This window comes from Cannabis sativa, chromosome 8 (assembly GCF_029168945.1).
Source record: "Cannabis sativa cultivar Pink pepper isolate KNU-18-1 chromosome 8, ASM2916894v1, whole genome shotgun sequence".
In the NCBI taxonomy this organism is placed as follows: Eukaryota; Viridiplantae; Streptophyta; class Magnoliopsida; order Rosales; family Cannabaceae; genus Cannabis; species Cannabis sativa.
Window position 1 is genome coordinate 18,628,282 of NC_083608.1, and position 14,649 is coordinate 18,642,930.

The 14,649-nt window shown below is 41.5% G+C and overlaps 1 protein-coding gene across 1 annotated transcript; it reads right to left on the reverse strand.

The window, feature by feature from the left end:
• Positions 1-2,513: 2,513 nt before the first annotated feature.
• LOC115699866 (uncharacterized) lies at positions 2,514-5,261 on the reverse strand. The gene is made up of 3 exons (XM_061103201.1): positions 4,715-5,261; positions 3,022-4,594; positions 2,514-2,907 (listed from the first exon to the last, which is right to left on the reverse strand). Exons 1-3 carry the CDS (start codon positions 5,259-5,261, stop codon positions 2,514-2,516), a joined length of 2,514 nt encoding a protein of 837 aa, XP_060959184.1.
• Positions 5,262-14,649: the final 9,388 nt, after the last annotated feature.

Genomic DNA, 14,649 nt, shown 5'->3' on the forward strand with positions numbered 1-14,649 from the left:
CTATGTTCGCGCCGCTATGATAGCGTCAACAACACCTAAAAGTATAATTGGCCATGATATCACTCTTAACCAGTACGATGCCTGTACTGCTGAACCAACACGATGGTTGTGTCGCTATGATAGTACCAATTCATACTTTCAGGGGAGAATATCACTCTTAACCAGTACGATGCCTGTACTGCTGAACCGACACAATGATTGTGTCGCTATGATATCACCCGAACATATACAATGATACAAACAACATGCATATATATCATACATATACATACACACAGATAATCACATCACACATTATACACAGTTCTTACCTGTTTTTCGAATTCAAGTGTGTTGGCCGATCTGAACGGAAATCTTGTGCTAGATGGATGCCCTAATCACAATAATTGTAACACAGATGAGTGACTCGCTAAATCACTTTCCGGGACTTAAACTTGAAACTAAAAGTTTCCCTATCGATAAACCTCATGGAAATACCCTAAATATCTCAAAATTGGGCAAAACTACGGTTCTGAAAATTCCCCCAACAGGCAGACCGGTTCCCAACCGGAAATCCTATTCTGGGTCACCAACCGGTCGACCGGTTGCCACAGGTCCCCCAGAACCGAAATTCCAGTTTTGTGCTGGGAACCCAAAAATTTCCCCCATGACCTCAAAACTCAACCAAACTTTATCAAACTCTCCAGTATACCTATACAATGCATAAACAACCATTTCCAACCAATAATTCACAGAACAAACCAATAAATCTCAAATTGCCATTAAAGCTCAAAGCTTGAGTTTCAAAACTCAAGCTTGCTTAGAACTAACATCAAGCATTAAAACCAGCTGCTAGGGACTTAGATTAACTCAAATGAACCCTAATTTTCAAACTAAACAAACATCACATTCTAACAGCCACTGTTTAGGAAAAACATAACTTAAAATCAATGAAAACCTAGAGAAATACAACTAAAGAAGAACTAGAGTTACCTTTGATCAACCTCCTTGAATTCCTTGCTGAAATCCCAAAAAAAACTATTGAATTAAGGTGATTCTCCTTTGGTTTTGGTCTCAGCCGAAAGAGAGAAAGAGAGAGGGTTCAAGAGAGTGAATTTCAATTTTTTTGATTTTTCTTCCAAAGAGAAATGGATTTTCTCTAGCTAAATCCTTGCTGAAATTAAAAGCCACTTGTCACCTCCCTAGGCAGCCACTACACTATTCCTTAAAAAGACTTAAATGCCCTTAAGGTTAAACTTAGATATTTTCCAAGATTAGGGGTAAAATGGTCAATTCCATAACCCCGCTCAATCCCGATAATTTATTTTCTCTAAAATATTTCTCACTATGAAATAAGATTCTAAACTTACCCATGTGATCAATCTAGCCATCCATCGCATTTTCCGTTGTCGCCGAGCAAAAATTACAAAAATAGCATATTACACATATAAACTAAATAATACCCCTAGAATTTAATAAAATCTCCAGAATTGAGAAATTATAACTCTAATATTTATTTCTGAATATTGGGATCCAGAATTAAATAAATTCACAAATAATAATAAAATAATAAAAATTAGTGCTACTTGCCTTTACTAATCCACATTACTAGGGCGGTCATTACAAACTTGGTACAACAAATTTGTGTCAAGCAGAATTTGAAGAAAGGGGTTGATAAGAGAAGCAATGGAAACTACAGAGCATAAAGGAGGAGAAGAAGATAAACAAGCAACTAGTACTAATGATGTGGGCTGGAGTGGAATGTTGGTGAATCAGTATCGGAAAATTAAAGAGAATGCAGAAACATACCCTTATGTTTGGGGTTCCTACATTGTTGTCTATGGGGGTTTTACTCTTTATATGGCTTATAGATGGAGGAAGCTAAGAAACATGTGAAACAACCTCATATTAACAAATTACTATCCCAAATATATAAATATATATACGATTGAACCTGAAAAAGTCTTACCGTATGCAATTAAGGAAAACGAAAAGAAATTACATGAAATGGGCATGTAATTATGACCAGAAAAAAAAAGAAGAAAAAAGTAAACTTTATACCTCTGAAGATAAGATTTGTAGGAAGCGAGAGAAGGGTTTGATTTGCAGCGAGTGATGAATTGCTCCAATTCTGCCAATTTCACAAAATATGTGTCGTTTGCGAGGGAGAAGATGTGTCGTTGTTGGGGAGGGAGGAGCTGTGTTGTCGTTGGGGGAGGGAGGAGTTGTGTCGCTTCTGTCGTTGGTGAAGATGTTGTCGGCAACTTAGGGAGGAGATGGCCGTCGTTGTCAGCGAGTAGGGAAGAAGATGTGGTCGTCTCCGTCATCGTCAAATTGTTGTGCAGCGAATCACCATCGTCACTCTCTGCGCAGTGGGCAGGTTTGGCGGCTTCAATGAGGGGTGAGGCGGCTTCAATGAGGGCTGAGATGAGATGAGAGAGAGGGGTCAGGTTATTTAGGGTTTTGCTTTTTTTAAATGTTTATATATATATATATGTAATAAAATATATATATATTGAGAAATTTCACTGTTATTAAAACTGATAATCGTTTACAACAACAGAGAAAATAGGATTCGAGATTTCACCCATCCAACAAACATCTTCATCCAACTCAAGAGCATACCTAGCTAAACCATGAGCAGCCTGGTTAGCGTTTCTCTTAACATGAGAAACTGTTACTCCCGAGAAAAAAAATAAAAGATAACAAACATCCATAATTAAGTCATCAAAACTAGAAAGATTTTTAAATGGAGAATTAATGGCTGAAGAAACACGTAAGGCATCGGTTTCCACATGTGTAATTCGAAGCTGCAATTGTCTAGCCCAATTAAGACTATGAAATAAAGCTTTGGCCTCCAATTCATCAGACCGAAAGCATCCCTGAACAGGCTTTGATAAAGCAGCTATAACATTGCCATTCTCGTTCCTAATAATAGCTCCAACCCCCAAAATTTTTTGTTCCTGGTTTAATGCAGCATCGACATTAAGTTTAAGGCCTGAAAGTGTTGGTGGAGTCCATGAAACTGTGGTGCTATGTTACTGGATTGTAGCTTGAACATCGACAGGGCTCGTTGAAGTATTGCAGACCGTATACTGCTGCTGGTTTTTCCTACTTGAACGATGGAATTTGTCAAGGTGTTGATTGGCAAAAACAGTAATATCACGGCTTGGTTTCGAAACACCTCCATGAATGACTTTATTTCTTTCATGCCATATAGCCCACATAGTACATACAATTAACTCAAAATCTTGCTTGGAATGAAGTGTGGACAAATGAATTAAATAATCACCCTTATACACATTGTTAGCATGTGAATGGTCAAGGATGAACTTAGTTTCTCTCCAAACCTTTCTAGCTTTGATGCAATTAAACAAGGCATGACCCACCGATTCCCATGCATTATGACATAGAGAACTTGTAGCAGAATCTATAACTTTCCTTCTGCATAAACAAGTAGCTACAGGCAGTGCATCTTGCATAACCCTCCAAGCAAATTTTTTTACCTTTGATGGCAAGCTCAAACTCCAAAACATTTTCCACCAATTCGTATGATTGTTAGAGCCACTAGTTTCCCTTACTTCAGCCAAGTGAAAACCAGAATTGACTGTGTAACAGCCCGTCGTTGTGTGATGCCAAATGAGACGATCATTGGAAGGGAAAAAACTAAGAGGAATCGTGACAATTCTATCAACATCAATAGGCAGGAAGTATTCATTTAAGAGTTGTATGTTCCATTCTCTTTTGTCAGTGATTAAGTTTGCAACGGTGAGAGTTGCAAGACCAGTATAGTTGATAGGCTTGAAGTCATTGTGACCAGGAATCCATTTGTCAAAACCAGCCAAGACATTGAATCCATTACCAATCTTGTGGCGCAAACCTTCTACCAATAATTCACGTCCCCAATGTATACCTTGCCAAGTAAGAGATGGGGAATGGCCAAGTCTAGCTTCTAAAAAGTTATTGTTGGAAAAGTATCTGTGTTTGAGCAATCGACTGAGCAAAGAATTAGGCATTTCAAAGATTCGCCATGCTTGCTTTGCAAGGAGAGCCTTGTTAAAGTGCACAAAAGAACGGAAACCCATTCCACTTTCAAACTTTGACTTACATAACAATTTCCAACTTCTCCAATGAATCTTTGAACCATCCTTGTTAAAACCCCACCAAAAATTTGCCATCATTGATTCAAGTTGGTTACAAAAAGTCGTTGGCAAACGAAAACAGCTCATAGCATATGTGGGAATTGATTGGACCACCGCTTTCAAAAGAACTTCCTTTCCCCCAACTGAAAAAAGTTTCTCATTCCAAGCATGAAGCTTTTGCCATATTCGTTCTTTCACATCACTAAACATTTCCTTTTTATCACACTCAGAAAAAGCAGGAAGACCCAGGTACCGTTCATGACATTCACTGATAGGCATGCCTAAAGTTTGTTGAAAGTAGTCTTTAGTTGCTTGTGAGGTATTGGGCGAGAAAGACATAACATACTTTGTTGTGTTCAGTAATTGACCAGAAGCCTTGTTGTAGATGTCAAGTACCTTCTTTATCGCTCTTGCCAAATTATTTGCTGCCTCACAAAGTAGGAGACTATCATCTGCAAAGAGAAGATGTGAAACTGAAGGTGCATGACGCGTTAAACGTAAGCCTTTAAGGTTCTGTAGCGATTCTTCACTCTATAGTAGCCTGGATAGCCCCTCTGAACAAATCAGAAATAAATAAGGTGATAAAGGATCACCTTGCCGAAGGCCCCTAGTAGGTTGTACAAATCCCACTTCTTCACCATTAAGCATAAAAGAGAAACTTGTGGAATTGAGACAACCCATGATCAAAGAAATCCATTTGTTGTGGAAACCCATTTTACGCATAACCTCTTGAATGTAGTGCCATTCTACCCTGTCAAAAGCTTTGCTCATATCTAATTTGAGCGCTGAATAGCTCCTACCCCCCCTTATCTTATGTTTCAAGTGATGGATTAACTCAAAAGCCACAATGATATTGTCAGTGATAAGTCTGTTTGAGAGAAAATCACTTTGAGTTTCAGAGATTACAGCTGGGAGGATTTCCTTGAATCGGATAGCAAGAGTCTTGGAGATGATTTTGTATATGACATTACACAGGCTAATGGGTCTGAAGTCTCCCATACTACTAGGAGTCTTTGTCTTAGGGATTAGAGTGATGAGTGAATGATTAATTGTTTCCAAACCATGTCCATCATTCAAAACACCCAAAACAACTTTGGTAACCACATCTCCTACAATAGACCAGTACTTGTGATAGAACATAGCTGACATACCATCACTACCTGGGCTTTTGTCAGGGTTGATAGTCTTGAGAGCATTGTATATTTCTTCACTTGTGAAAGGTTAAATTAATGATTCATTCATGGCAGCAGTAACTGTAGTTGGAATTGCTGCAACTGTGTGGTTTAAAGCATCAGGATCAACATCAGTAGCCTTGAATAAGTCTCCAAAATAGGATGCTATAATATCAGTTATGCCATTCTTGGAATGGACAGTATTGCCTCGGTCATCCATTAAAGACTTGATGGTGTTGTGTTGCCTTCTTGATGAAGCATAAGCATGGAAAAATTTTGTGTTTTGATCTCCATTTTGCAACCAATCCACACGGGATCGCTGCTGCCAATAGGTTTCTTCCTAAGCCAACAAATCATCTAACACATTTTCCTGATGCTTCAGTTCTTGGATAGCATTTGGGGTTTGATCACTCTCATTGTTCAGGTCCCTCACCTTCTTTTGAGCACGAGAAATGTTCTGTAACGTCCCCGCTTCAAGCCTCCATTGGGCCCTTACACCCACGGACTGAATGGCTCTTATACACGAGTACGTCACTCTGGCTGCTTCATGGACTGACGACTGACCCTACAGACCAACACGAGTGTTTCCAGCATGCTTTGTCCTCACTCGCACGCTTCTTGGGAAAACTTCCCAGGAGGTCACCCATCCTAAAATTGCTCCAGGTCAAGCACGCTTAACTGTGGAGTTCTTTCGCGTTGGGCTACCGAAAAACAAGATGCACCTTGTTGACATAGGTAGTACCAATCAATCCATTTAAGCTCTCTTCAACTGTGTAGTCCCATACCTACACAGTCTCAGAATCATCCCACTTGACCTTCCCCAGGCGATGTGGGATTGCACAGCTTACCCGGTATTTCCCCTTACGGATCACGGGACTACTGACTGTCACAATCACCCCCCCGTACGGGGTCCGACGTCCTCCTCGACCACACTTCCGGCTGGAAATCGTGATTAATTAAAATTTTTGCTTTTTAATTAAACTTATAAAATATTTTATACCAAAAATACTCGGGATCCCGATTACAAAATACGTTACAAAAGTTTACTGTCTAATACAAAATACTTGTCGCTTAGCGACTAATTACAAAAGCGCTGCTGTCCCGAGGATCGTACGCTCCAGGCCTAACCACCCCGACATGTACAATCTTCATCGGCTCGTCCTCGCGGTTCTTCAACTTTGGCCTTGCCCTTACCTACCCATGAACATAGCAATGTGAGTCGACAGACTCAGTAAGAAAAGCATAATAATAATCATACATAAATCCCGGGTTATGATCAGACGCCCATAGCCCTGACCATAACCCTAACTGTCATGTCCCACACGATACTGAGTCCTGAATGTTCATAAGACGGTACTATTGACAAGTAACAGCTTATACTCAGTACACTGGTCATACTCCAGCTGCTAGTCATACTCTAGCCTGTACCGATGTGTTACAGTATCAGCCTATACTCGCCACACTGGTCATACTCCAGCTGCTAGTCATGCTCTAGCCTGTGCCGATGTGATACGGTCAAATAGTACAGAACCACCAACCCTAGTATCAGCCTATACTCGGTACACTGGTCATACTCCAGCTGCTAGTCATACTCTAGCCTGTACCGATGTGATACAGTGTCAGCCTATACTCGGTACACTGGTCATACTCCAGCTGCTAGTCATACTCTAGCATGTACCGATGTGACACAGTCGGATGGTTCGAAGCCAACATACATATCTAATGTAATCTAACAGGCTTCCTACATGCACGCTAAACATGTAATACATATGCATACTGTTATACTAATCTTACCTCGATTCCGAATTCAGGTGTGCCGGTCAACCTGAGTGGAACGAACTGCACGGCGGTTTACAGGCTCCAAAACCATAACAATCACAACACTATTAAGTGATACGCTAAATCACTTCCCAGGGACTTAAACTAGAAACTAAAAGTTTCCCTATCAATAAAAAGCATGGCAATACCCCAAATAACATAAAAACGAGAAAATCTAGGGTTCCTAAAAATCCCCCAATCGGTAGACCGGTTCTGCAACCGGAATTCCGGTTCTGGGAATTCCTGAACCCTCATCCGGAATTCTGGTTCCTCGCAGGAAACATTCAAAAATTCATAACTTGCCCAAATCAAAACCAATTCAAACAAAACCTTCCAGACCTATTCTAAATACCCCAAAGAACAAAACCAAAGCATCAAAACAGCCCAGAACAGACAGATACTAAAAATGCCATTAGAGCTCCAAGCTTTGAGTTCAAAACTCAAACTTGGGTAAATCTAACTAACATGCATCACAACCTGCTTAAATCTACTTAAACAAGCATATAATAACTGCAGAAAACATCCACAAACCATAACAACAACTGCAGCAACCAAGATCACCTTTTTACTTTGAAAATCATAGTTTGAGTAAAAATTGCATACTTGCTATAAATCAACTAATCATGCTTCAAAACCTATTCTATTTCACTCATTCAAACATGATTATACCTCTGAAAACAACACATAAATCCAGCAGCAACAAGATCCAAAAACAAAGCATGCAAACTATCCTTTTTGTCTTAAAACTCAAGAAAACATCAAGAACAAGTTACTAAAATCTTACCAAGGCTTTGAGTTCACTAAATCTTGAGAAAATAGCTTGAATTCACAAAGAAAATTCCAATAATCTTTACTGCACAAGGAGGCCGAAAGAGAGAGAAGCTTGAGAGGAAACTTGGGTTTTTCTTTTCTTTTCTAACTTTTTTCCAATTTTGTAAAATGAAAATAAAAGGTTTCAAATAGTCATTTCAGCCAATACTTTAATAATAAACCAAGCATTTTCACAACACTAAGTCCACTAAAGGACAAAATAACATTGGGGCAAAATGGTCCCGCTAAAATAACATAAAGGACACTAAAGGGTATTTTGAAAAATTCTAAATTCCCGACCAATCCCGACATTCCCAATGTCTAAATAACCGTCCCACAATACTAACATACTGAGTTGTGATTTTATTGAGCCAAACACCAAGTTCCATGTTACCGGGCACCGGAAATGAAAAATTACGAAATTCACTATATGACATAAAATGCATTTCAGAATTCAATAATAACAGTATAAACAATTATTTAAATATCTATAAATAATTTTCATAATCAAGCATACTTAACTGCTAATTTCCAAATTAAACTAAGCGGTCTTTACAACTATCCCCCCCTTACAAGGATTTCGTCCCCGCAATCTAACCTGAACAACTCTGGATATTGAGCTCTCATATCTGACTCTAGCTCCCAGGTGGCTTCCTCCACCTTGCTGTTTCTCCAGAGTACCTTGACCAAAGCTACGGTCTTATTCTGAAAGACTTTATCCTTTCTATCCAGGAACTGCACTGGCTGTTCTTCGTATGTCATATCTGGCTGCAGCTCAAGGCTCTCTTAACTGAGTATATGAGAAGGATCTGAAACGTATTTTCTCAACATAGAGACATGGAATACGTTGTGAACTGCTGATAAAGCTGGAGGCAACGCTAACCGGTATGCCACTTGACCTATCTTCTTGAGAATCTCGAAGGGTCCTGTAAACCTAGGGCATAACTTGCCTCTTTTCCCGAAACATTTGAACCCCTACATTGGAGATACTCGTAAAAACACATGGTACCCTACTCGGAACTCAACATCTCTGCGTTTTGGATCTGCGTAACTTTTCTGTCTACTCTGTGAGGCAAGCATTCTAGCTTTTATTTTCTCAATTGCCTCATTGGTCCGCTGCACTGACTCCGGACCTAAGTATTTCCTCTCCCCTGTCTCATCCCAGTGGATGGGAGATCTACGCTTTCTACCGTATAACAACTCATAGGGAGCCATCCCTATCGTACTCTGATAACTGTTGTTGTAAGAAAATTCTATTAACGGTAGATACTTATTCTAAGAGCCTTCAAAATCCATAACACAGGCTCGTAACATGTCCTCCAATATCTGAATTGCCCTTTCGGACTGTCCATCTGTCTGAGGATGGAATGTTGTACTGAATTTCAGTTTTGTACCCATTGCTCGTTGCAAACTCTGCCAAAACTTGGAGGTGAACTTCGGATCTCTATCCGAAATTATAGACTTCGGTACCCCGTGAAGTCTTACAATCTCTCTAAAGTACAATTCTGCCAACTGATCCACTGAATAGGTTGTTCTAACAGGCAAAAAATGAGCAGACTTCGTGAATCAATCCACCACAACCCAGATGGAATCGAACAAACTCGTGGTTCTAGGTAACCCAACCACGAAATCCATCGCGATATCCTCCCACTTCCATTCAGGTAGGGTTAAAGACTGTAACAACCCTGCTGGTCTCTGATGTTCAGCCTTAATCTACTGACAAGTGAGGCATCTCGATACGAATTCTACCAAATTCTTCTTCATACCGCTCCACCAGAAATACGGTTTAAGATCCTGGTACATCTTGGTGGTGCTAGGATGCAGAGAATAAGGGGTAGAATGAGCCTCTTCAAAGACCTAATTCCTGAGTTCCACACTACTCGGAACACAAACCCTAGCTTTATACAGAAGCATCCCGTTGTCTGACACTGAAAAATCCCTGGCTTGACCAGCCGAAACCTCATCTGTGATTTTTACTAACTCTGGATCAGTCATCTGAGCGGCTTTAATTCTTTCCAACAGATCAGATTGCAGCGTCAAGTTGTGAAGCTGGCTTACAACAAACTCAATGCTGGATCTAACCATGTCCTCTGCTAACTGAGGTGAGATCTGAATCATGCTAGCTATCTGCCCGGGACCCTTCCTGCTCAGGGCATCGGCCACTACATTGGCCTTCCCAGGGTGATAGAGAATCTCACAGTCGTAATCTTTCACTAACTCCAACCAACGCCTTTGTCTCATATTCAAATCTTTTTGAGTACAGAAATACTTGAGACTTTTATGGTCGGTATAGATTTCACACCTTTCTCCATAAAGGTAATGCCGCCAGATCTTCAATGCAAAAACTACCGCGGTCAATTCTAGGTCATGAGTCGGGTATCGCTGTTCATAATCCTTTAACTGACGGGAGGCATAAGCGATAACCCAATCGGCTTGCATCAGCACACACCCCAGACCCTGTCTGGATGCATCGCAATAAACTACGAATTTTTCTTTATCTGAAGGCAAAGCTAGCACTGGAGCTGTAATCAATCTCTGTTTCAGCTCTTGAAAACTAGCTTCGCACTTATCTGACAAAACAAACCGCTAATTCTTCTTTGCAAGTTCGGTTAAGGGTGTTGAAATCTTAGAAAACCCTTCCACGAACCGACAATAGTATTCGGCTAAACCCAAGAAGCTTCTAACTTCTGTCACTGTCTTCGGTCTTGGCCAATCCCTGACGGATGCTATTTTCCCGGGATCCACCTTGATCCCATCTTTGCTAACAGTGTGCCCTAAGAAAGACACCTGAGATAACCAAGATTCACATTTCTTGAATTTGGCATAAAGCTTGTGTTCCCGAAGCCGTTGCAAAACCATCTGAAGATGTAGCTCATGCTCCTCTTCTGATTGAGAGTACACGAGGATGTCGTCGATAAACACAATCACACAGATATCGAGGAAATCCTTGAATACTCTATTCATCAAATCCATCAATGCTGCAGGAGCATTGGTTAGTCCAAACGACATAACTGAGAATTCGTAATGTCCATACCTAGTACGGAAAGCCGTCTTCGGAATGTCTTCCTCTCGGATTTTCAACTGATGATAACCCGATCAGAGATCAATCTTGGAAAAGACCGTCTTCCCTTGAAGTTGATCAAAAAGATCATCGATCCTAGGTAGTGGATATTTATTCTTCACTGTTAGCTTGTTTAACTCCCGATAGTCGATGCACATTCTCACAGTTCCATCTTTCTTCTTGACGAACAAAACCGGGGCCCCCAGGGTGACACACTAGGCCGAATAAACCCTATGTCAAGTAACCCTTGAAGCTGAATCTTTAATTCCTTAAGCTCAGCTGGAGCCATTCTATACGAAGCTTTGGAAACCGGTTCCACTCCTGGTGCCAAATCTATAATAAAATCAATCTCTCGTTGAGGTGGTAAACCTGGAAGTTCTTCGGAAAAAAACATCTAAAAATTCCCGAACCACCTTGATGTCCTCTAGCCGAATGGTATCTGGCCGAGTGGTGTCCATCACCACGGCCAGAAACCCTAAACAACCGCCATGCAATAATTCCCTAGCTGACATGGCCGAAATCACCGGGATCCGAGATCCCCGAACAGAACCAACAAACACAAATGGTTCTTCACTTTCCGATTGGAAGATCACCATCTTCCTCTTGCAATCAATACTGGCTGAGTATTTAGATAGGAAATCCATTCCTAAAACAATATCGAAATCTACTAGGCTCATCTCTATCAAGTCAGCACTTAACTCTCTACCATCTATTCTGATCGGCATAGACCTAATCCACCTTTTGAAGATAACTAACTCTCCGCCAAGTAATAGGGTTCCAAACCCTGATTCATAACTATCCCAAGGTCTATCCAATTTACTAAAGATTCAGGCTACCACATAAGAATGTGTGGCCCCAAAATCAAACAGCACTGAGTAAAATGAGTTATTAACCGAGAGCAGACCTGTTACAACTGAAGGGTTGGCTTCTGCATCAGCCTGCGTAATGGCAAACACCCTAGCTGGAGTGGGTCTCGCCGGAGCCCTAGGTGCCTCTGATCTAAGCTGGGGACAATCCCTCTTGTAATGTTCGGGCATGCCACACTGAAAGCATCCCTGACCTCTGCACTCACCCGGATGACGCCTTTTACAAATGGGACACTCCGGGTAGGAATAACGGGTCTCAGCACTACCCTAACGACCGCCTCGAATCTGGTTCCCCCGAAACCTCTTGTTCTGCCCCGAGCCACCGGGTGCAGTGGATGTTTTCCGCTTCTGGTCCATGGCCGAACCACTACCTCCCCTGCTAAAACCTGATGCAGGAGGGGTAGCAGCCCCGCCACTCACTGGAGTCCTAACTGACTCCGACATACATCCAACTGCGCCCTCAGCTCTCAGTGCTTTCTCCACCATCTCAGCATAGGTGGTCTTGTCGTCTGTTGTGATCATTAGGTCATGCTTGATCTTCACATTTAATCCGACCAGATATTATTCCTTCTTACTGAAATCGGTTGGCACAATTCCCGAGGCCAACCTCGCCAACCGATCAAACTGAGTAGTGTACTCTGTCACACTCATCAAATTCAATATCTTTGTAATCACTATTAGCCACTGCTCAGCTTTCATGACGTCCGGACCTCCCAGAATAGCCGGAGGTGCCTGCTCGAGGAACCTTTCATACAGGGGTTCCATTCTATTCGCCGCTACTACTGGTTCGACCTGGACCACAGGGGCATGTGCCACTGGAACTTCTGGCACGGGCACTGCAGGAGCACCCTGCTGCCTCAATCTCTGAATCTCATGATCTTGCTCCTCTATTCTGGCTTGCATTTCAGCAAACCTAGTTTCCCAATCCTGGGCTTCCTGATTGGCTTGAGCAGCCTAGGTAGCCTGTGGCGGGTTATCCTCACCCCGACTACGGGCCCTGCCCCTGGGACCTCTACTGCGGCCCTTAACATGCGGGGGAAACTGAGCTCCTTGACCCTGATTTGACCCGACTAAGTTGCCCTGACTCCTGGTATTTCGCCTGGCGTCCATCTAGTCTGAACAGCCTCGAAACCCCGAGTTGGCACATCAGGTCATGACCAATGAGAGCTTACTAATGCCGCTTAATTTAGAAATAGAAAACATGCGCCTATTCAACTATCAGGCTACTAACATGCTTCCTATCAGGCTTTTCTTATTCATATTAATTAAATAAACTGCTAAAGCAATAAAAGCTTACTGAAGCGTAGAACGAGCTAACTGCTGATGATGATTGTACATGTCGTGACGATCTTCGGAAGACAACCTGGCGGCTCTGATACCAAATTGTAACGCCCTAACTAGCACAGGCGTATTACGTGATTTTTAAACATACTGTGCAGCTCGTTGCTAATCAACGAGGTTTATGGAAATCGTGATTAATTAAAATTTTTGCTTTTTAATTAAACTTATAAAATATTTTATACCAAAAATACTCGGGATCCCGATTACAAAATACTTTACAAAAGTTTACTGTCTAATACAAAATACTTGTCGCCTAGCGACTAATTACAAAAGCACTGCTGTCCCGAGGATCGTACGCTCCAGGCCTAACCGCCCCGACATGTACAATCTTCATCGGCTCGTCCTCACGGTTCTTCAACTTTGGCCTTGCCCTTACCTACACATGAACATAGCACTGTGAGTCGACAGACTCAGTAAGAAAAGCATAATAATAATCATACATAAATCCCGGGTTATGATCAGACGCCCATAGCCCTGACCATAACCCTAACTGCCGTGTCCTACACGATACTGAGTCCTGAACGTTCATAAGACGATACTATTGACAAGTAACAGCCTATACTCGGTACACTGGTCATACTCCAGCTGCTAGTCATACTCTAGCCTGTACCGATGTGTTACAGTATAAGCCTATACTCGGCACACTGGTCATACTCCAGCTGCTAGTCATGCTCTAGCCTGTGCCGATGTGATACGGTCAAATAGTACAGAACCATCAACCCTAGTATCAGCCTATACTCGGTACACTGGTCATACTCCAGCTGCTAGTCATACTCTAGCCTGTACCGATGTGATACAGTGTCAGCCTATACTCGGTACACTGGTCATACTCCAGCTGCTAGTCATACTCTAGCCTGTACCGATGTGACACAGTCGGATGGTTCGAAGCCAACATACATATCTAATGTAATCTAACAGGCTTCCTACATGCACGCTAAACATGTAATACATATGCATACTGTTATACTAATCTTACCTCGATTCTGAATTCAGGTGTGCCGGTCAACCTGAGTGGAACGAACTGCATGGCGGTTTACAGGCTCCTAAACCATAACAATCACAACACTATTAAGTGATACGCTAAATCACTTCCCGGGGACTTAAACTAGAAACTAAAAGTTTCCCTATCGATAAAAAGCATGGCAAACTATCCTTTTTGTCTTAAAACTCAAGAAAACATCAAGAACAAGTTACTAAAATCTTACCAAGGATTTGAGTTCACTAAATCTTGAGAAAATAGCTTGAATTCACAAAGAAAATTCCAATAATCCTTGCTGCACAAGGAGGCCGAAAGAGAGAGAAGCTTGAGAGGAAATTTGGGTTTTTCTTTTCTTTTCTAACTTTTTTCCAATTTTGTAAAATGAAAATAAAAGGTTTCAAATAGTCATTTCAGCCAATACATTAATAATAAACCAAACATTTTCACAACACTAAGTCCACTAAAGGACAAAATAACATTG

Excerpts from the sequence above, each read along its gene's own strand:
- LOC115699866 (XM_061103201.1), bottom strand. The coding sequence starts at position 5,261 with ATGTTCTATCACAAGTACTGGTCTATTGTAGGAGATGTGGTTACCAAA. Across the intron at positions 4,595-4,714 it reads TACTAGGGGCCTTCGGCAAG|TTTCACATCTTCTCTTTGCA; the intron begins GTGATCCTTTAT and ends ATGCACCTTCAG. Across the intron at positions 2,908-3,021 it reads GATGTTCAAGCTACAATCCA|GAACGAGAATGGCAATGTTA; the intron begins GTAACATAGCAC and ends AGCTATTATTAG.